This window comes from Myodes glareolus, chromosome 11 (genome assembly GCF_982192425.1).
Source record: "Myodes glareolus chromosome 11, mMyoGla1.1, whole genome shotgun sequence".
NCBI classification, from domain to species: Eukaryota; Metazoa; Chordata; class Mammalia; order Rodentia; family Cricetidae; genus Myodes; species Myodes glareolus.
This window is the reverse complement of record NC_142036.1, coordinates 68,496,578-68,519,675: the sequence shown is the minus strand read 5'-3', so window position 1 is coordinate 68,519,675 and position 23,098 is coordinate 68,496,578. Positions and strand designations below refer to the sequence as shown.

At 36.3% G+C, this 23,098-nt stretch overlaps 1 protein-coding gene across 7 annotated transcripts in view; it reads right to left on the bottom strand.

Annotated features, from left to right (window-relative positions):
* The window catches only part of Ralgapa1 (Ral GTPase activating protein catalytic subunit alpha 1), a 217,023-nt gene that overhangs the window by 180,377 nt on the left and 13,548 nt on the right, over positions 1 to 23,098 (bottom strand). For all 7 annotated transcript variants that reach the window (XM_085697620.2, XM_085697618.2, XM_085697619.2 and 4 more), the window contains exons 2-5: positions 10,425 to 10,535; positions 9,755 to 9,804; positions 6,818 to 6,875; positions 267 to 310 (exon numbers count right to left, since the gene is read on the bottom strand). In XM_085697620.2, coding sequence (XP_085553746.1) covers positions 267 to 310; positions 6,818 to 6,875; positions 9,755 to 9,804; positions 10,425 to 10,535 — 263 coding nt within the window. The remainder of the gene's footprint in view (positions 1 to 266; positions 311 to 6,817; positions 6,876 to 9,754; positions 9,805 to 10,424; positions 10,536 to 23,098) is intronic.

Sequence of the window (23,098 nt, the reverse complement as noted above, 5' to 3'; positions counted from 1 at the left end):
GAAAGTTTAAGTGGTATGGATGCTTTACTGGTTTTGTTTGCTGATTTGTTTTAAGACAAGGTCTCAGGTGAGACAAGATTGATCTCGAACTATGTAGTTGAAGATGATCTTCAATTTCTGATCCTCCTGCTTCCAGCTCTTCAGTGCTGGGGTTCTAGGAGGGCATTATCACACCTACTTTATGCAGTTCTGGGGACCAACTCAGGGCCATGCATATATTTAGCAAACACTCTGAGTCATAGAAAATAAGTATAATTATATTATACCTTTAAGGAGTTTCCAGTGTGGAGTAGTTTCTTTAAAATCAAACCTGAAAAGAAAAACATGATTTTAAATATTCCTATCTTCTTATATATTTATAAATGTCAGAGTTCTCGGTCAGACTTGAAAACACTTTTAAACAAGTCCTTGGCAATCTCTAAATTGTTCTTGGTGACTTTGGTAAACTCTTTGATCAAAACTGAGATCAGAGGGTCATATAAAAAGTCACCTTTCAACACAGTTAAACATAATTTACTTTATTGACAAAATTTAATCATAAAATTTTGCTTAACACAACAATCTATCCATCTCGCATTTATGCTGAAAACATAAAGAAAACATTCTACCACTAATAAAAAACTATTGTATTTTAATTAACCAAAAAAACATTCATTAATTTCACTATTTCCTAATAATTATTTTCATTACTGTAACATCCATAAACGAATATTCACTATGAACAAATCCAAATACAAAATTATGTTGGTTATTATTTAAACATTTATCTTTGTTTTACTTAACCATACAATGGCACATTGAAGCTTAAATCATTTTCTTCCCTTCTTCTCTAAAGGAAAGCATTATATATGTTTTGGAATTATCACTTACAGAAATATAGAGAAATTAAGTTAATTGTTGACACCTATGAAGGAAGGCATATACCCTAATTACCACTATCAAAACTTGGTACATGATGTCAATACTATAACAAAGGAGGCAAAAAGATAGGAAGAAAAATGATAACAATCCTCTAAATAGATGTAATAATCTATCAAGAAATACCATCACAATTCTATATATAAGAACAACCTAAAGAAATCAAAATGACTTCTCTATGAAAGCAAAACTCAATATGAAAATATAGTGGTATATTGCTTGTGTTTTAATAGATAAAGCTTGCCTAAGGATCAGAGAGTAAGGCAACCTACTAGTCAGCCATACAGGCCAGGCAGTGGTGACACGCCCCTTTAATCCCAGGACTCAGGAGATGGGCAGAAGGACCTCTGTGAGTTCAAGGCCATCCTGGGCTAAACAAGACTGAATCTGCCTAAAAGAAAAACAGCTCACAGAAAGGTAATCCCAGAATTTGAGATCACACACCTTTATTCTCAGCACTAGGGAGGTGGAGACAGGAGTGATATGGCAGGTGGAGAGAGGAATATAAAGGAGAAGAGACAGGAAGTCTTTGGAGTGTGGAGTCTGAGGTTGGTGGAGTGCATTACAGGACTGCCCTTTTGTCTGACTCTTATTTGGGGTAGAGGTAAGATCTCTCTAGTGGCTGGCTGCTTTGTTTTTCTGATCTTCAGTTTTAACCCTAATGTCTTTCTCTGGATTTTTATTATTCTTGCTACATGAAAATATCATTTTTAAAACAGGAAAATACCAGTTACAATACCAACAAAACTACAAAGCATCTGAAAGATTATGCTCAAATTTCTGTAAGAAAATGTAAAACAAAAAGTGAGAGAGGAGAATAATTCAAATATAATAAATAAAGCTATTTCTTGATCTTGGAGGGGGTAATTTAAAAGTCTAAAGATGTTGATTACCTCCTAATTACATATAAATCAACCAAATTAAAATTGTAAGTCAAATTTCTGTACATGATAAACATACTTTAACATGAATATGGAAGAGTATCTCTACAAATAATTAAGTTGTCATTAAAAGAGTAGATTACAAGAAGTGAACATTCCCTGTAAAATATTGTTATAAGATGGTATTCTTAAACACCTTATGGCATTAACATTAAAACAGACTAAAAAAGCTGTCATGGACCTATGACATAATAATACTATAATATAAAATAAAGCAATACTGTCAATTAATGAAGAAAATAAATAATTTATTCATTTTTATGACCTAAAAAAAGAAAGAAATATTTTTATATTACTACTTACTTATAAACCTATTCATTTCTCAGCATCAATCACTTAAAACTTTATATAAAGGGTATCATACACAGCAACTCATTTATAAGTTGCTTTTTATATCTAATATTAACTTTTTAAATTTATCTACACTGGTCTATGAAATTCTATATAATTCTTGTTTAACTACTTTAATATTTTATCATTATGCAAAAATATTTCAAAATGTATCTACTTTATGCAAAGACATCTGGCTTACTTTCAATTTTCTGTCACTATCAAGACTACTATAACAAATGTTGTTATTCATGACTGTTACAATATGACTTTACTTAGAACATATAAACTGCAGTAAAAATCACTCACTTTCAGCTTTACCAAATGTTAAGAAATTTTACAATATAATGAAAATTAACAATACCAAGCAGTATGTGACACTGCTCTGGTATGTGATGGCAGCATGACCCAAAGACAGACTCTAACATTTGATAATTAATTAGTGTTAAGTTTTTATGTTTCCATTTGATTTTTTTCTAGTGACAATGAATGTCCTTTTTTCTGTCCATTCAAATTTTATTCAATTGTTTATTATGTTCTTTTATAATTTTCAAGTGGACAAACTTTTGTAATTTAAAGGTCTGTATTGTTTTATTTACATGTATGTGTTTGTGTCTGTGTGAATAAATGCCACGTGTGCAGATGCTGTTGGTAGCCAGAAGAGGACATCAGTATTCCCTTGGAGTGAGTTGTTTGCTGTGGGTGCTGGAAATTGAACTCAGGTCCTCCAGAATAGCAGCACATCTTCTCACCCACTGGTCCATCTCTCCAGCCCTCAAGTTTTTGCTTTTGTTTAATATTAACAGTTCTCTCTGTGTGTGTGTCCTACTAATTTTCTGCCAGCTCTATAAACTGGAGCTATCTTTTCTCAGACCAGTAAGTTATGTTTTGGTTGGGGGAGGAGTATTCATGAGCGGTGGTTCATGGCTTTAGTCCCAACACTAGGTAGGTAGAAATAGGAGAATTAGGAGTTCAAGACCAGTCTCAGCTGCAGAGCAAGTAAGAGGAAAGCCTAGGCTTTGTGAGACTTTATCAAAAACAGCAAAAAGCAAGAGTCTACATGTTTGTGTTTATGTGTGTATAAATTTCTCTATGACTAACACTTATATTTTAGGTGTATTTTCTTTTTATAAAGAAATCCTTGACTTTGGTACTACAAAGATAAACCAAACACTTCTTTCAAAAACAATGATGCTGTATGCTTTTATTCCCAGCACTCGGGAGGTAGGCAGAGGAGGAAGGATCTCTGTGAGATCAAGGCCAGCCTGGTCAACAGATAGAGTTCCTGTTATACAGAGAAACCTTGTCTCAGAAAACCAACAAAACAAAACAATAGACAAACAAACAAAAATAACAACAACAAGAAAACCTTGTGAGGTGTTTCTTTATTTTTTTTTTTTTTAATTTTGGATTTTTGGCAAGACTGGCCTGGAGTTCACAACACAGTTGAGGCTGGCATTTTGACAACAAATAGCTTCAAAAACTACGTGAGGAGGATAGACATATCCTAAAACTGGACTATGAGGACTATTTTCTAAAAATATTGAATTTTACTTCATAGAATAAATTTTATCTATGCAAATTGTATATCTTAATGAAGCTATTTTTTAAATCAACTACAGTCACATTTTCTTTCATTAATAATTCATAAAGCCAACAGCTTGTAGAAATCATTTAAATGACAAAGAAAATCACCATTTATGAATTTTCACAAGTTATACACATTTTTGGGATACAATTAATTATGACAACTAGGTAACATAAAGATCTTTTGGTGATTAAAGGCCGCAGTCCTCAAGAAATATAACATATCTAGCTGGGCAGGGGTGGAGCACCTTTAATCTCAGCACTCAGAAAGCAGAGGCAGGAGAATTTCTTGAGTTCAAGACCAGCCTGGTCTATAAAGCTAGTTCCAGGACAGTCAAGAATACACAGAGAAACCCTGCCTCTAAAAAAGACCAATAAATAAATAAATACAACATTAAAAGTTCAATATTATATAGAAATGGATAAAGAAATACATTAAAAGTTCAGATGTCTCAGAAAAAAGTTTTACAAAGACAATCTTCAAACAAAGACAATCTTCAAGAACAGTTTCATGGTAAGAAAGTTCAAATCAAAGTTAATTATTCTTTTGAGCACTTTCTTATGTGCTCACTAGTAATATCTTTTGTATAATGTGTATTAAAATATTTGGAAACCTTTTAAAGCTTGTCTTTTGAATGTAGTATGCTGTTATGCAAAAGTAATTTTTAATTTGGGGGGCAGTTCTGAGATCTAACCCATGGCTACTTGCATGCTAGGCATACGTCCTACTGTTGAGCTAAAGCCCCAGGCCAATCCTTAAAGTTCATTTTATCTAAGATTTTGATGTTTTATTCATTATATCAATATTCCCCCATCTCTGTCTAATATTCCTTTATTTTCCTGGGATAATCTGAAAAAGCTTCTATTTGCCCGACTAATCAAGAAATTGAGGCCTAAATAAACTTCTGATTTTCCTTTCTTTTCAAATGTTATTTTGGGAATTGGATGATGGCTCAGTGGTTAAGAGCACGCACTCCTCTGCTCAGTCCTCTGAGCCCTTCAGGAGGGCTGCTCATCACCATCTTTAGCTACAGTTCTAAGAGATCTGCTGCCTTCTTCCAGTCTCCATGGCACTTGCATGCATGTGGTGCATATGAGTCAAGAAAGCACATATACATATACACAAGATTTTTAAAAATTTGTTTTTATTTTTAATTATGTGTATATGTTTGTGTCTAAGTGAGAATGTGTGCATGTGAGTGCAGGTGCCCCAGGAGGCCAGAAAAGGGTGACAGATTCCCTGGAGCTGGAGGCACAGCTGTAAACTATCTGATGTGGATGCTGGGAACTGAATTCAGGCCCTCTGTAAGAGCAGCAAGCACACTTAGCCACTGAGCCATCTCTCTAGACACTGTGACTCTCTTTCCAAATACAAACATACACAAATTTCTAAGCAAATATAATCAATTGCATTCTGGCTCAACAATGTAGATACAGGGCCATTTACTCCCTATGACAAAGGGCATGAAGATCTCCAGCAACCAATGCAGACAGTGAGAACACTGAAGAAGCACTGACCACTTACTTGTTGATCCCTTTTTTAACCAAGGGGGGTGGAAATAAGTCTTATAATAACAGCTCAAAAGCCCTGTGGTTATAATTTCATTGTTTCAGCTTGTTTCTTGATAAACAGAAAGTCTGTCTTCTCTTACTTGGTCTCCACAGTAATCTACAACATACTTTTTCTTTCTTCTTTTTAGCTTTTGTTTCATGAACTAGACAGCCATATTTTGATTCTTCAAGCAACAGTAAGCTTAACTCCAGTCTCCCTGCTATGTTTTCAAACTTGGGGTTGTCATACATGGAACATATGCCTGTAACCCCAACACATGGGCGGCAGAGGCAAGAAGATCATGGATTCAAGGCTTGTCCGGACTACATAGTGAGAATTTGTCCCAAAATTACTTCAGTAATCAAAGGCTGAAGCAGGAGAACTGCTGAGCAGTTGTGCACCACTGAGGAGCAACTCATGCTCCATGACGAGCTCTAGGACAATCTGGACTATGATGGGAGAGACCCTACCACAGAAAACAAACAGAGAATCCAGAGGCCACAGCTTCATACATTCTCCCTTTTTTGCACTGCATTTCTCTCCTATTTCTGATTCACAAAGGTATTTATTTTGAGTTGAAGCCTGCTTCTACTTTTTAAAAATAATTCATCATCATTGCTAATGCATTCAGAGTAAAGAGGTAGATAAAAAACACAGTATTGTGTGCCAAGTCAATATATGTGTACACACACACACACACACACACACACACACACACACACACACACACATTCTCCTCTCTCTCCTCTTCCTCAACTCATCTTTTTCGCCTCCTTTGTGTGTGTTTATAGGAAACTGAACCAGAGCCTCTCATGCAAACCATGAGATCTACCACTGACCATTGGCCCTTCATTTAAATTTTAGTCTTAGATCCCCAGTCTGCCTGTGTATTTTCCTCTCTATAGTACTGAGGATGAAATCTAGAAGCTTACATATTCTAGGCAAGCACTCCACCACTGAATTATATACCTAGCTCATTCTTCACTCTTTCATTTTTAGATGGGGTCTTGCTTGCCCAGGCAGGCCCTAAATTTGTGATCCTCAGGCCTTGACATCCTAAGTAGCTGGGATTAGAAACCTGTGGCACTACACCTAGCTCACCTCTAAATTCATGTATGTACATGCACACATGCATATGTGTGTGAAAAGTGGAGGCCAGAGATTAATATTGGTGCTTTCCACCTTACGTTTTAAGACAGGGTCACTTATTGAACCTGGAATCTGTGGTTTTAGCTAGACTGGTAGGTCAGAGAGATTCAGTGTCTCTACCATGGCACTGGGGTTACTGGTATCAATGTGGCCACCCTTGGTTGCCACTCTTGGCTTTTTAGACCTGGGTGATGGCCAGCAAGCACTTTACCTACTGAGCCATGTCGCTAGCCTCTTATAGTCTGTTTTCAGTAAAACAAACATGAACTCATTAAAAAAATAACTGATAAGCCATTGTATAATTTATTTCAGATATGAAATATATATTTATATTACTTACCAATACTATGAAATTGCCATCGCTGATGAATTCTTTCTGGAAGAAGTTGTAAAATTTTCTAAAAATCAATATAAGCAAAATAATGAAATCAAATAATGAGTCAATATATTGTGAAGTATGAAATATTAGAAGGCCACGTGAAGAGCTTCTTATGTCAAAGTATAGCAAATACAAACTAGTAAAATAATTGAACTTTCCTACCCAAAAAGTAATAAGTAATATTAAATAAATTCTGGAAGAGAAAAATGAGTAAAAATTATCTTTAACAGTGATAAAAAGTAAGTATGTTGTCCTTTTGATGGCTAATCTTGGTTGTCAAATTGACTGGATCTGGAATGAACTAAGATGCAAGCATCTGGGCAGTCCGATGAGAGATTTACTTGAATCTGAAGACCCACCCTAAATTTAAGAGGAGCAAGCACACTCCAAGCATTCTCCAGGACACTTTTAATCTTCCCCAAACATTTGTGCTCACTATTCCACTTACAAGCTCCTCATGTGGCAACTTAAGGTAGTTTACCTACCAAATAAAATCAGGTTTCAAAGAATTCAAGACCAGTGAAAATTAATTTCAGAGTATTAGTTACTGTTTTCTTGCACCTTGTTATGTTTTTCTTTTTTCTGAGTCAGGACTCACCATGTAGCCCAAGCTGGCCTAAAAATTTGTAAGTCTCCTGCCTTAGCCTCACAACGGTTAGCGTGTAGGCATGTACCACCATGTCCAGATACATTCATTCTTACAAGAGCCTACTTTACATAGGTGACTGACATGCTCATGAACTCCCAGCTCATGCATTTCTCCTGTCTCACTATCTGTCCCCCTGCTGAGTAGCGGGACTGCAGATGCACAAGCATCTTAACTATGAGAAATGGGCTTTTATGCTCTCTCTGATGTCTCTGAAGTCATCAGCTCTAGTCTTGGTTTTCTATTGGTCTCTAAAGTCTCAGTAAAGACAAGAATATTTCTATGACTATTTCCTCTGGTAATAGTTATTTTAAAATAAGGATGAGAAGGGCATAATTTTTGAATGTGCTAAAAATATAAACAAATTTTAGCAGAGCTTATCTACCTCCAAGCAATGCTTTCTGTTTATATATAAATATTTGTCCAATCCAATTTAAAGTGATATAAAAAAACAATTTTTAAAAAACAAGGCTATTTTGTTCAAATTTATAAAGAAAAGCCATTAGAGCAGAAATAATGAGCTGGGTGTGGTGGTATATGCCTTTAATCCAAACACATGTTGACAGAAGACCAGAAGTTCAAGGTCAGCCTGAGCTACACCTGTTGTCTAGCAATTTCCTCCCAATTCAAACTGTCCATCCTGGAGGGGATTAAGATTCAGGAAGTTCTAAAGTGATTTCTTTAAGGCACAGGAAATAAATAACTCACAAATCTCAGAAAGTCCCTAAAACTTACTACACACACCCTCCTCCCCAACCCTAAGGCTAAACCAACAGGAAGGACTGCTAAGGAGAGATCTCCTAAACCAAAAGGAAGGACTGCTAAGGAGAGATCTCCTAAACCAACAGGAAGGACTGCTAAGGAGAGATCTCCTAAACCAACAAGAAGGACTGCTAAGGAGAGATCTCCTAAACCAACAGGAAGGACTGCTAAGGAGAGATCTCCCACATGTCGTGCACAAAGCTCAGGGGTTCCAACTTTCTGGAGTCATCACCCATGCTGTGGTGGGCTTTCAACTGTCTGTGAGTCACTCACGCACACTCCTGTAAACCCAGTAAATTCACTGCTCCATAAAGTTAGACTTTAGTGCATATTGCTAAAATGCTGAATTCTCAGCAGTTCTCTTTTTGTTCACATCCACAGGAATAGAATCATACAACACTATAAGACCCTGTATCAAAACTAAATGATAAAGCCTGGCATGGTGACACACACCTTCAATCTCAGAATTTAGGAGGCACAGGCAGGCAGATTTGTGTGAGTTCAAAGCCAGCATGGTCTGCATAGCAAGTTTTAGACCAGTCAGGACTACATAGTGAGACCAGATGTGAAATAATTTTGTACACTGTGAAAATGTGTTGCTCTCAATGTTAATTAAAAAAAAAAAAACAAAACACTGATTGGCCGATAGCTAGGCAGGATTTTCAGTTTCAGGACAGAGAGAACGCTGGGGAAAAAAAGGGCAGAGTCTGAGGAATTGCAAACCAGATACAGAAGAAGCAATATGGGAAGTTCACAGATGAAGTAAATGAGCCTCAGGCAGCACAGAGATTAATAGAAATGGGTTAGTTTAAGTTATAAGAGCTAGTTAGTAACAAGCCTAAGCTATCGGCCATACATTTATAATTAATACTAAGGCTCTGTATGGTTATTTGGGGGGCAGTTGCCAGGACACAGAGAAACTCCTTCTACAGAGACCCTGTCTTGAGAAAAAAAAAAAAAGAGCAAAATAAATAAATTAATTAATGATAAATCACCTAGGCCAAGATTATAGAGGTTAAAATAATTGTGTAAACTTTATAAAAAATTAAAATTTTCATTTGCAAATATGCTACTAATTTTGAGTCGTCAAAAGCATATAAATTTTGTCCCTAAAAATACATTGTGCTTCAAACATACACAAACTTAGTCAGTACATTTTTAAGTTATAAATTAAATTCCGCAAAAAAGCTGGCAGATAAACTGCGTTTCATTATGTATCTGATAATTTTAATATAGTTCTTCATATGTTCGCAGAATTATTTTTTCTAAGATTTATTTATTATTTTAACAGAATTCTCCTTGCATGTATGCCTACAGGCCAGGAGAGGGCACCAAATCTCATTATAGAGGGTTGTGAGCCATCATGTGGTTGCTGGGAATTGAACTAAGGACCTCTGAGGAACATCATTGTTCTTAACCTCTGAGCCATCTCTCCAGCCTCCCAGAATTATCTTTGAGAAAGTTTAAAAGGTATGATTCACAGCACTTACCTCAAAAATAAAAAGAATAGCATCCAATTCCTCTCTTTGAGACTTGTGACCTGAAACATTTTTAACAGAAAAATACTTGAAATATATCATTTTATACTCACTGTTAACAATACTTAATGAACTTAAATATTTCAATCCCTGAGCTTTTCTTCAGTGATTCTTTAGGGAAATGTGAAAGCACGGCCTATTTATTATACAGACAGTATTACGGCCACTCTCTCTATTCTTTAGCATAATTACTCTAAATTTAGGTTCTAGGTCTGGGGGTTGGGTAGCCTATACTTAACATGTACAAGGTCCTCAATTCAATACCCAGGATAAACACAAAAATTTAGGTTATACTAACATCTAATAACAAATCATATATTGTGGGTTCCAAATGAGATTTGAACATGAAAAACACTATTCCTATTCAAACATTCCTAGGGCAAAACAAAGAAGGTAGGTTGAGGAAGCCTGACCAGAAAAATGCAAATATTCTAAGCCTTCACAAAGCAATAAGGATAGTGATACAAGTATATTAGTTTCCTTTCAAAAGTAAATTTTGATAGTATTAGAAAGGTATAAAAATAAAACAATACTAAAATTCTAATGCCCAGATCCTCTAAGTTAATGTTTATGACTGTTAGAAACATAAACATACAAGTCATAATATACATTAATATCTTACCTTTTTGTTTAAGACTAGCTTCAATAGTCACAAAATTTTCAAAAAACACATAGTATATATGTGAAAAATGTTGGTCAAAAAACTGTTTAAGGTCAATAGATTCTGCATTCTCTGAAAAACAACAACAACAAAACAGTCCTTAACTGTTCCACCAAGGTTAAATGGTCATTAGCAAGCATGCACAGTGCCAAATTTCCTTCAATGTCAAATATCTGCACCTGAAATTCTATCATTTTCAAATATACGAAACAAATATTTATATAACTGCTTCTTTATGTTTGCAATTTTTGCCTTTACATATTTGAGTTTTACATATGGGTAAAGTTATCATAGTCTTTGTGTTTTAGAAACGATCAATGTCAAAACTGGGCACAGTGTTGCACAGCTGGAACCTCAGCTACTCTGAAGGCTGAAGCAGGAGGATCAGGACATCAAGACTAGCCTAAGAAGCACAGTGAGACCCGGTCAAGATAGACAGACAGAAACTGACTGACTGACTCAAAATCTAGTGTCTATTTTGGGGAAGGAGATGGAGAGCGCTCAGTGATTAAGAGCACTGGCTATTCTTCTAGAGGTTCTTCAATTCCCAGCACTTACATGGTGCCTCACAACCACCTATCACTGTAGTCCTGTGGGATCAGATGCCCTCTTCTGGTATGTAGATGTACATGCAGACAAAAACACCCATATACATACACAATAAGTAAATAAATAAATCTTTAAAATAAGATTTAATTTTTAATTAAATCTATTTTTAATTCCTGGCTCCAGCTTTTCTATTATCTTCCCTAACAGCTAAAGAATTATTGTAATAATAATTCACAATAATTCAGTAAATAAATAACATATCAACAGACTTTGTAAATGAGCATTTGAAGATTATAAAACTTGAAACACAAACTGCTCTCAATAATCAGTACAGCATACAAAATATACAATTATATGCGCAAAAGAAAGTTAGATTATGAAGTTGAAATGAAAGAACCATATATGGAAATTCAAAACACAGAATTACATTCCAAGTTTAATGAACTGCAACTGCTGCCCATGTTCTGCACAGCTATATATAGCCTCCATTATGAAAACTACCTGTTACCTGAGTATAACATGAAAAAGAGTCAAAGAATACATCTATTTTGTGAATATGAAAATAAAAATTTTAGACAAGTATGATCAAGAAAAACATTTTCATTTTGAATAAACTTAAGAACTATGAAATGAGAAGGAAATACATTATAGTTACCTCTAAATTTTCCAATCTTAAAAATACAATGTCCCAAGAGAAACAAAAAAATGAGATTAACAAAACAAAAACTCTAAAGCAAATGTGACTCAACCCAAGACTTCCCAACATATTAGGACCTGAGATATTGTCCCTCAATTTCCTTCCAGATGGCCGGCTATGAACAAAGCCTGGAAGCTGCACAGTGGGGTAAGTCTAATAAACAAGTACTGAAGCCAGACAGAAGGACGCACTCCTGAACTTCCAGTGGAATTTAAAATGGGAAGATTAAAGTTGAGGCCAGTCTTGGAGCTATATAACTAGATCCTGACTAAGCAGGGGAGGTGAGTCTATCCAAATTAAGCTGATTTTGTTGTTGTTGCTTACTTTAAGATTTATTTTTACCTTAAATAATGTGTATAACTGTATATCTGTGGAGGAGGACAAGGGGGAGTATGTGCATATGAGTGCAATTGTCTATGGAGGCCAGAAGAGGGCACTGAATTCCTTGATACTGGAGTGATAAGTGATTATGAGTCATCTGGTGTGGGCACTAGGAACTGAACTCTGGTCCTCTGCAAAGGTATTACATGTTCAGAACTACTGAGCTACCTCTTCAGCCCCTCTATATTTATATTTAAAAATACAATAGCAAACAAAAATCTGATAAAATGTTTGATAGTCAATTAACAAAGTTTATGTAGCAGAGGAAAAACAAGAACAAACTAGATAAAATATAAGCGGTCTTTGCACATTTAAAATCTTCCTCCCTCCCAAAGAGACAGCTCAGCATTAAGGGTATGTGGTGCAGTTGCAGAGAACCCAAGTTCAATTCCTAGTACACATATGGCAGCATATACCATCTATAACTCCAGCTCCAAGAGCTCCAATACCCTCTTCTAGTCTCCACAAAAATTAGGCATACACACAATACATAGCCAGACGAGCAGGCAAATTATTCGTACATTATGTAAAATAAATAAACCTGGAGTCTCCTTCTGAGATTCCAGGATGCAGGATCCTATTTCAGACTGAGGTCAATGTTAAAGTTAAGAGCCACGTAGGACAGAGAGGGTCTGAGGAAACAAGCTCCACTGGGAGCAGAAGCCAGAAGCAAATCAGCCATCTCCACCAGAACAGGAATGGGGCAGAACCTATAACAGAGAGCGAATAGCTCCACTGGAAGCAGAAGCCAGGAGTAAATCAAGCCCGGGGAGGCAACCCAGTCCTGGGACACTGGTGGATCAGGGTTGAGCTAGTAACCAAATCCAGAGTCAGCCATCTCCACCAGAACAGGTTCAACTCCAAGTCAGGGACTTCTGCAGGAGGAGATCCAGACCAGGATTTACAGAAATGGGGCAAAGTCGGCAACCTAGGCCAAAGAAGGCCTGAGACAGCAAACTGCAAGTGAGCAGAGCAAGTCACAGGAGCGCTGAGCTATCTCCAGGAACAGGAGTAACCAACGGGGTAACTAGAACTGTGACACTGACTGTACCACGAGGAAAAACCATCTGAGCTTCGGATTCACTGGCACCTAGAAGATTATTCAACAGAATCTCAGACAGCCCCAACCACACCTATTAGAGGAAAAGATGAGTAGAAAAGGTAAGATCACACGCTACACCACAAAGAGCAGCACAACACCAGTAAAACCTAAAGACCCTACAACAGCAAGACCTGAACAACCAAATATGGATGAAACAGAAGAAAAGGAACTAAAAAATAACCTCCAGAGAATGTTAGAAATTCTTAAAGATGAAATGAGAAATTCCCTTAAAGAATTGAGGAAAAGACAAATAAAGAATAGGAAGATATCAGCAAATAACTTAAAGAAAACCAAGAAAATGAAATCAAACATATAAAAGAAACTATTCAGGACTTGAAAACTGAAATAGAAACAATAAAGAAAACACAAGCTGAAGGAATTATAGAAACAGAAATCATGAGAAAAAGATCAGGAACCACAAATGCAAACATGAACAGCCGACTACAAGAGATGGAAGAGAGAATCTCGAGCACTGAAGATACAATAGAGGAAATAGACTGATCAGTTAAAGAAAACATTAAATCTAACAAAAGCTTAACACAAAATATCCAGGAAATATGGGACACCATTAAAAGGCCAAATCTTAGAATAACAGGTATAGAAGAAGGAGAGTTCAACTCAAAAGCACAGAAAATTTATTTAACAAAATCATAGAAGAAAACTTCCTCTACCTAAAGAAAGATGTGCCTATGAAGATACAAGAAGCTTACAGAATACCAAATAGACTGAATTCATAAAAGAGTCCTCTCGTCACATAATAATCAAAACACTAAATATACAGCATAAAGAAAGAATATTAAGAGCTGCAAAGGAAAAAGGTCAAGTAACATATAAAAGTAGACCTATCAGAATTACACCTGACTTCTCATTGGAGACAATGAAAACCAAAACGTCATGGTCAAGCATTATGCAGACATTAAAGAGACCACAGATACCAGCCCAGACTACTATACCCAGCAAAACTGCAAAGCACCATGGGAGAACAAAATAAGATATTCCGTGACAAATCTAGATTTCACCAATACCTAGCCACAAACCCAGCCCTACAGAAAATACTAGAAGGAAAACTCCAACCCAAGGAAGATGGCTACATCAACAAAAACACAGACAATTGATGATCGCATAACATCAAACCCCAAAGAAGAAAAAAATGCACAAATTAACATCATCAACAATGAAAACTAAATTAACAGGAGATAGCAATCACTGGTCATTAATATCCCTTAATGTAAATGGACTCAATTCAGCTATAAAAAGGCACAGGCTAACAGACTGGATACGAAAACAGAATCCATCCTTCTTCAGCATAAAAGAAACACATCTCAACCTCAAAGACAGACATCATCTCAGAGTAAAGGGTTGGGAAAAACATACCAATCAAATGGACCTAAGAAACATGTGGGTGTAATTATCCTAATATCTAACAAAATAGACTTCAAGCTAAAAATCAGTCAAAAGAGACAAAGAAGGTCATTTCATACTAGTCACAGGAAAAATCCATCAAGAGGAAATTTCAATACTGAACATCTATGCCACAAATACAAGGGACATATGTGAAAGAAACACTTCTAAAGCTTAAATCAGACATTAAACCCCACACACTAATAGTGGGAGGCTTCAACACTCCCCTCTCACCACTGGACAGGTCAGTCAGACAAAAAATGAACAGAAATAAGAGAACTAACAGATGTTATGACTCAAATGGACTTAACAGACATATATAGAATAGTCCATCCAAACAGAAAAGAATATATCTTCTCAGTACCTCATGGAACCTTCTCAAAAATTGACCACATACTCGGTAACAAAACAAACCTCAACAAATACAAAAGAATTGGAATAACCCAATGTACCTTATCAGATCACCATGGTATAAAACTAGAAGTCAACAGCAATACTAATTCCAGAAAACCCACAAACACATGGAAATTAAACAATGTTCACCTGAATCATCAATGGGTCAAGGAAGAAATAAAGGGGAAAATAAAAGACTTACTAAAGTTTAATGAAAATTACCACACAACATATCCAACTTTAGGGGACACAATGAAAGCAGTGTTAAGAGCAAAGTTCATAGCACTAAAGCCTTCATAAAGAAGCTGGAAAAATCCCACACTAGTGAATTAACAGAACATTTGAAAACTTTAGAACAAAAAGAAGCAAACTCACCTAAGAGAACTAGACAGCAGGAAATAATCAAATTGAGAGCTGAAATCAACAAAATAGAAACAATGAAAACAATACAAAGAATCAATGAGACAAAGAGTTGGTTCTTAGGGAAAATCAACAAAATAGACAAACCTTTATCCAAACTAACCAAAAGGCAGAGAGAGAATATCCAAATTAACAAAATCAGAAATGAAAAAGGGGACATAACAACAGACACGGAGGAAATACAGACAGATCATTAGGTCATATTTCGAAAACATATACTCCACACAATTGGAAAACTTAAAGGAAATGGACAACTTTCTGGACAAATATCACTTACCAAAATTAAATCAAGACCAGATAAGCAAATTAAACAGACCTATAACTGCTGAAGAAATAGAAACAGTCATCAAAAACCAAATCCTCCCAACCAAAAAGAGTCCAGGACAAGATGGTTTCAGCTCAGAATTCTACAAGACTTTCAAAGAAGAACTAATACCAATACTCCTCAAATTATTCCACACAATAGAAACAGAAGGAACATTGCCAAACTCTATTTATTTATTTATTTATCCATTAAAAAATTTCCACTTCCTCCCCTCATTCCATTTCCCCCTCGCTCCTCTACTCAACCTCCTCCTTCCCCCTCCAGTCTTAAGAGAGGGCAGGGTACCCTCCCCTGTGGGAAGTTCAAGGTCCTCCCCCCTCCATCCAGGCCTAGGAGGATGTGCATCCAAACAGACTAGGGTCCCAAAAAGCCAGTACATGCAGTAGAAACAAGTCCCAGCGCCATTATCAATGGCTTCTCAGCCAAACTCTTTTTATGAGGCTACAATTACCCTGATACCCAAACCACAGAAAGACATTACTAAGAAAGAGAATTACAGACCAATCTCACTCGTGAACATTGATGTGGAAATACTAAATAAAATACTGGCAAATTGAATCCAAGAACACATCATAACCATCATCCACCGTGACCAAGTCGCCTTCATCCCACAGATGCAGGCATGGTTCAACATACGAAAATCTGTCAACATAATCCACCATATAAACAAGCTGAAAAATAAAAACCACATAATTATCTCATTACAGGCCGAAAAAGCTTTTAACAAAATTCAACATCCCTTCATGATAAAGGTCTTGGACAGAGCAGGGATACAAGGAACATACCTAAACATAGTTAAGGCAATACACAGCAAGCCAAAGCCAACATCAAACTAAATGGAGAGACACTCCCAATGATTCCACTGAAATCAGGAACAAGACATGGTTGTCCATTCTCTCCATATCTATTCAACATAGTTCTTCAGGTCCTAGCTAGAGCAATAAGACACCAAAAGGAGATCAAGGGGATACAAATTGGAAAAGAAAAAGTCAAACTCTCACTGTTGGCTGGTGATATGATTGTTTACATAAGTGACCCCAAAAATTCTACCAAGGAACTTCTACAACACATAAACACTTTCAGCAATGTAGCAGGATACAAGATTAACTCAAAAATAAATCAGTAACCCTCCTGTACACAGATGATAAAAGGGCTAGGGAAAAATCAGAGAATCAACACCGTTCACAATAGCCACAAATAGTATAAAATATCTTGGAGTAACTAACCAAACAAACCAAACTAACCAAGACTTGTATGAAAAAAACTTTAAATTTTTTAGTAAAAAAATTTAAGAAGATACCAGAAAGTGGGAAGATCTCCCATGCTCTTGGATTGGTAGGATCAACATAGTAAAAATGGCAATCTTACCAAAAGCAATCTACAGATTCAATGCAATGCCCATCAAAATCCCAGAAAAATTCTTCACAGACCTCGAAAGAACGGTACTCAACTTCATTTGGAAAGGCAAAAAACTGAGGATAGCCAAAACAATCCTATACAATAAAAGAACTTCTGGAGGAATCACAATCCCTGACTTCAAAATCTACCACAGTACTGAAAACAGTCTGGCATAAGAACAGACAGGAGGACCAATGGAACCGAATAGAAGACCCGGACATCAATCTACACATCTTTGAACACCTGATCTTTGATAAAGAAGCAAAAAATATCAAATGGAAAAAATTTAACAAATGGTGCTACCATAACTGGATATCAACATGTAGAAGAATGAAAATAGACCCATATCTATCACCATGCACAAAACTCAAGTCCAGATGGATCGAAGACCTCAACATAAAGCCAGCCACACTGAACTTTATAGAAGAGAAAGTGGGAAGTACACTTAAATACATTGGTACAGGGAACCACTTCCTAAATATAACCCCAAAAGCATAGACACTGAGAGAAACAATTAATAAATGGGACCTCCTGAAACTGAAAAGCTTCTGTACAGCAAAGGACACGGTCAACAAGACAGAACAACAGCCTACAGAATGGGAAAAGATCTTCACTAACTCCACATCAGACAGAGGTCTGATCTCCAAAATATACAAAGAACTCAAGAAATTGAACACCAAAAGTTCACATAATCCAATAAAAAAATGGAGTACAGACCTAAACAGAACTCTCAACAGAGGAATCTAAAATAGCTGAAAGATACTTAAGGAAATGTTCAACATCCTTAGTCATCAATGAAATGCAAATCAAAAAAACCTCTGAGATTCCATCTTACCCCATAAGAATGGCCAAGATCAAAAAGACTGATGACAACTTATGCTGGAGAGGTTGTAGGGAAAAGGGAACACTTCTGCATTGCTGATGGGAATGTAAGTTGGTACAGCCCCTTTGGATGTCAGTGTGGCGATTTCTCAGAAAATTAGGAAACAACCTTTCTCAAGACCCAGTAATACCACTTTTGGGTATATATTCAAAGGATGCTCAATCATGCTACAAGTATATGTACTCAACTATGTTCATAGAAGCTTTGTTTGTCATAGCCAGAACCTGGAAACAACCTAAATGCACCTCGACCAAGGAATGGATGAGGAAAATGTGGAGTACTACACAGCAGAAAAAAATAACAGCTTGAATTTTGCAGGAAAATGGGTGGAGCTAGAAAACATTATTTTGAGTGAGGCAACCCAGACCCAGAAAGACAATTATCACGTGTACTCATGGTTTTTAAACATAAAGCAAAGAAAGACAGCCTACAGACCACAATCCCAGAGAACTTAGATAACAATGAAGACACTAAGAGAGTCCTACACAGATCTAATCAACACGGGAAGTAGAAAGTAGAAAAAGACAAGATCTCCTGAGTAAACTGGGAGCATGGAGACGAGTCACCTCTCATCTCCTCATCTTCACTCAGCTCTCTCTTCTTCTAGATCTATCCCCTCTGTATTTAGGACTCGATGATGATGACAGGGATTATGATGGTAAATAAGAAAGCTCCAAAACATTATTAGAAGAAAGAAATGAAGAACAAAACAAATCTTAAGAATTCATATTGTGGAAAGAGTATCCCAAATATATCTAGATTCAATGCAACCCCTACCCAAATCCACACAACGCTGTCACCAAAATTGACAAGTTGATTCTATGATGTGTAGGAAAACACAAAGATTCTAAAATATTTATAACAAATCTGGAGAAAGAACAAAGCTGAGGAATTAATAGTAATCAAAACTGGTTCTGAGTGAAAGAAAGACATACAGATTAATGAACCAGAAACAACCCCTTAAACTGGTCAAGGATACCAAAACAACTCAATGGAAAAAAATGCTTATTTAAAAATAATGGTGCTCAAACAATTAGATGTACATGTACAATAAAATGAAGTATGACTCCTACCTCATTAAAAAAGCTCAAAAAGGATAGATGTAATTATAAAAGTCTCTGAAGAAAACAAAGCACAAGCAATGAAAGAAAAAAATAGAAGAAGGTGGCATGGAGGTAGAGCCTTTACTTTCTATGCCCTGGGTCTGATTTCCAATACTACATTAAAAAAAAAGAAAAAAGAAACTGGTTTATTTGCTTTAAAGAACACTATAAGAAATTGAGAGGAGTCCCCCACATAATGGAAGAAAACACGTGCAAATTTTAACAGTTCTTAACACTGTCAAAATACACAATTAAAAATGTGTAAGATATTTGAATTAGATATTTCTCCAATGATACATACAAATATGCACATGAAAAATGCTTGTCACTATTAGCCACCAGGGAAAATACCAACACCAAAATGAAGAGCTGGAAGTATGGTTTTATAGGAGAGCAACTGTGCAGCAGGCACAAGGTCCTGGGTTCATCTCCAGTACTAAGAAGAGGTGCCACTACCCACTATAAAGCTGTGGTCAGATTAGACATGAAACAAGAGGTGGCAAAGAAGTGGGAAATTTAAGTTGTTATTAATAGAAAATGAGTAGAAAAATCAGTGTTGTGTCCTGTATAGAGAAACTCTGTGAGATTTGGTAAAAGCCTTTCATGAGAATTTAAGTGGAAATGATGTCATTTTTTTTTTCTGTATAGACCTGGTTGTCCTAGAACTCACTTACGAGCTAAATATAAGTTGCTGCTATGACTATAAATGATGTAGCTGTTTTAGAAAATGATTTGGCAAGTATTAAAAAATGTTAGAGCATTACCACATGCCCCAGAAATCCCATTACAAGGACACATGCTACAGAGCACGCATCCTCACCCACAATTATCCAACACTGCAAACAATTCAAATGTCCATGAATTGGGGAAAAGACAGACAAATTAATGTAGTGCTTTCGCATTCAACAAATACCATGTATTCACAAAAAATGAAGTACTGTTTAGAGCATTGTGATAAGTGAAAGAAGCCAGACACAGAGGACAATATATGTTTGATTCTGTTTATGTGATCCATCCAGGACCACAGAGATAGAAGGCAATTAACAGCTGCCAGGAAAACTCAGTATGGAAGGACTGCTAACAGGTACAAGTGTCTTCTGTTTCTTTCTTCTTTTAGTCTCTTCTAGCTCTCCAAATATCCAGTTACTTAGCATCCCAATCTGTGAAAGCTGTGACATCCTACCTGGCTAAATGAATGAGTGCCAAACTTCCTGACCAACTGAAAACAACTCCTATAAAAAGAATTAAAGTTAATAAAGAACTGAAAATGCAAAAAATTAAAAATTGCAAACTATAGTATCACCATAAGACTGATGTTTACTGCAAATGAATACATAACCATCACTATTTTGAAGAGTACCTAACTCAGTATACTATTTTTAATATTATAAAATAATGCCATCTGGCCAGGCGGTAGTAGTGCATGCCTTTAATCCCAGTACTGGGAGGCAGAGGCAGGCAGATCTCTGTGAGTTCGAGGCCAGCCTAGTCAACAAGAGCTAGTTCCAGGACAGGCTCCAAAGTTACAGAGAAACCCTGTCTTGAAAAACCAAAATAATAATAATGATAATAATGATGATGATGATGGTGATGATGCACACGTCCAAAATAGATATCACAGTTCATAAAGTCAGTCCTCTAGCAATGAAAATATTCTTTTGGATATTGAAGAGATTAGGCATAAGACTTTTAGGAGTTTAAAGTCTAAAACAGCCAACAATATAGGCAGGCATAATAAACAATGAGTTTTCACACAATGCAGGTACCTTAAATCAAATATTTGCATATGTGAAATTTTGTGTATATGCTTGTAAATTTAACTATAAATAAAACCTGTATAAAGTGAAAAACAGATGGACTATTTATGCTCTGAATCCTATTTGATAAGTCCAAAATAATTGCACATTTGGATGTTATAGTTTTGCCAAAGTGAGATGAACATCTCAACACATTCAGCTTGTATGTTTGCCTTGTTGCAGATCTGTAATAAGCCACCAGTGCATGTGTACCAGTTTACAAACTATACTTGGTGTCCCAGCAGCATTCACTATGGAAGGAATGGGACAGTTTCAGTGTTTAAGCTAACAGCCCTGACGGTGGTACCAGAGCAAAGAATTTCTGATATAAATTCACAACAAAACAATGATTTTTAAAAAGAATAATGGCATAGCTGGGTGTGGTAGCAGAAGCAGACAGATCTCTGTGAATTCAGGGTTTACAGAGTGAGTTCTGCGACAGCCAGGTCTACACAGAAAAAAAAATGACATCAAAGAAGTCATTTCCACTTAAATTCTCATGAAAGCCTTTAACGAAATCTCACAAAGTATCTCTACGCAGTATACAACACCGATTCTTCTATTTATTTTTCTATTCATTTTCAATTAAATTGAAAATCTAAAGCTGAAGTCTAATGTTTTGTTTTAAAACCTTCAAGGAGTGCTGGCCAATGACTTTCCTCAATTGTGTCTGTGTTCTTGCTATTCGTTACCTTTACCCAAACTGCCGACTCTTACTGTGTACCTTATGAATTCGAATTCTCTTTCAAAGCATAGCTCAAATGCCCCTGTCCCTGTAAAGGTAGTATTTTAGATACTACTACTTCTCTCTCGTGTGCACAGCATGTTTCACAGCTGGCATATGACTCCACATTACCAAGCCACCACCTCTTTAGTGCTCTACAACCTGCCCAGAATATAGGCATACACATAGATGGCTATATTTTTAATGTGGTTTTTAACTATTTTTATTTTATATTATTATTATTATTACTACTACTATTATATGTTATTTGGTGTTTTGCCTGCATGTATGTCTGTGTGAGCTTGTCAGAAGCCTTGGAACTGGAACTACAGGCAGGTATGAGTGAGCTGTCATGTGGCTGCAGGGATTGAACCCAGATCCTCTGGAAAAGCAGCCAGTGCTCTTAACCACAGAGTCATCTCTCCAGCTCCTCTTAAACATGTTTGATGAGAAATGGCATGTTTATTATTTTTTAAAAGGCTTACATTAACAACTAACCCGCTTCTAGAAAGTTATAAGAACACTTGACAGAAAGATGAGGAGGAACCTCAAGTCTATGAACTTAGAAGAATTTAGACAAAACCAACAAATTTCAATAAACACCACTTTAGCCTGGTTATTCTATTTTAGGTTTGGGTGGAAAGAGAGGGTAACAGTTTGTGGCTTCCTTACATTATCTGAAATAAAATACCAGTAGTCAATTTTATTTCCTTTGTTTTCTAGCACAAATTCACCATTTTCTAAGCCACTAATTTTTACCAGACATGCAAGGCTCATTTATTCCTTAAAAACAAATTCTATTACTTGACTGAGTAGCATATAACATCCATTCTTGTGTTTTCTTGACCAGAACCCAGGTCTTGAAAGGGTTAGGCAAGTGTTCTACCTTGAGCTACTAGCCCAACCCTCTGATTTAATTAAATTTGAAAAATGTGTCAACTATAAACTTTGCGGTTCAAATGTATTTTTTGTGCAGTCTCTAACTGTGTTTGAGGTGCTGTTACAATAGTTTCATGGGCAGGTAAACTAAAGACTGAAAGTATTAAGTAATAAACAACTGAAATCAGACTTTGGTCGTCTGCTTTCTCTCCCTACTTATCCAATCTTCAAGTCTCTCAGCGGTTAATCACTACCTACCACATGAAGCTACTGTGGGGATTAAATGCTACACGTAAAATATCAGTCTAAAGATTTCCTGAGTAAACTGGGAGCATGGAGGCCATGGGAGAAGGTTAAAGGGGAGGGAAGAGGCAGGGAGGGGAGCAGAGAAGAACGTAGAGCTCAATAAAATTTTTTAAGAAAAAGTCAAAAAAATACCTAGTCTAGAGCCTGTCAGATATTGAGTAATTAAAAATACTACTATTACTAATACATGACAGCTGCTTTTTATAAAAAATATTCACTCTAAAAACTTAACAAGAACATACACAGATGGGCTAGCAGGAGGTGAGACAAGAGGACTT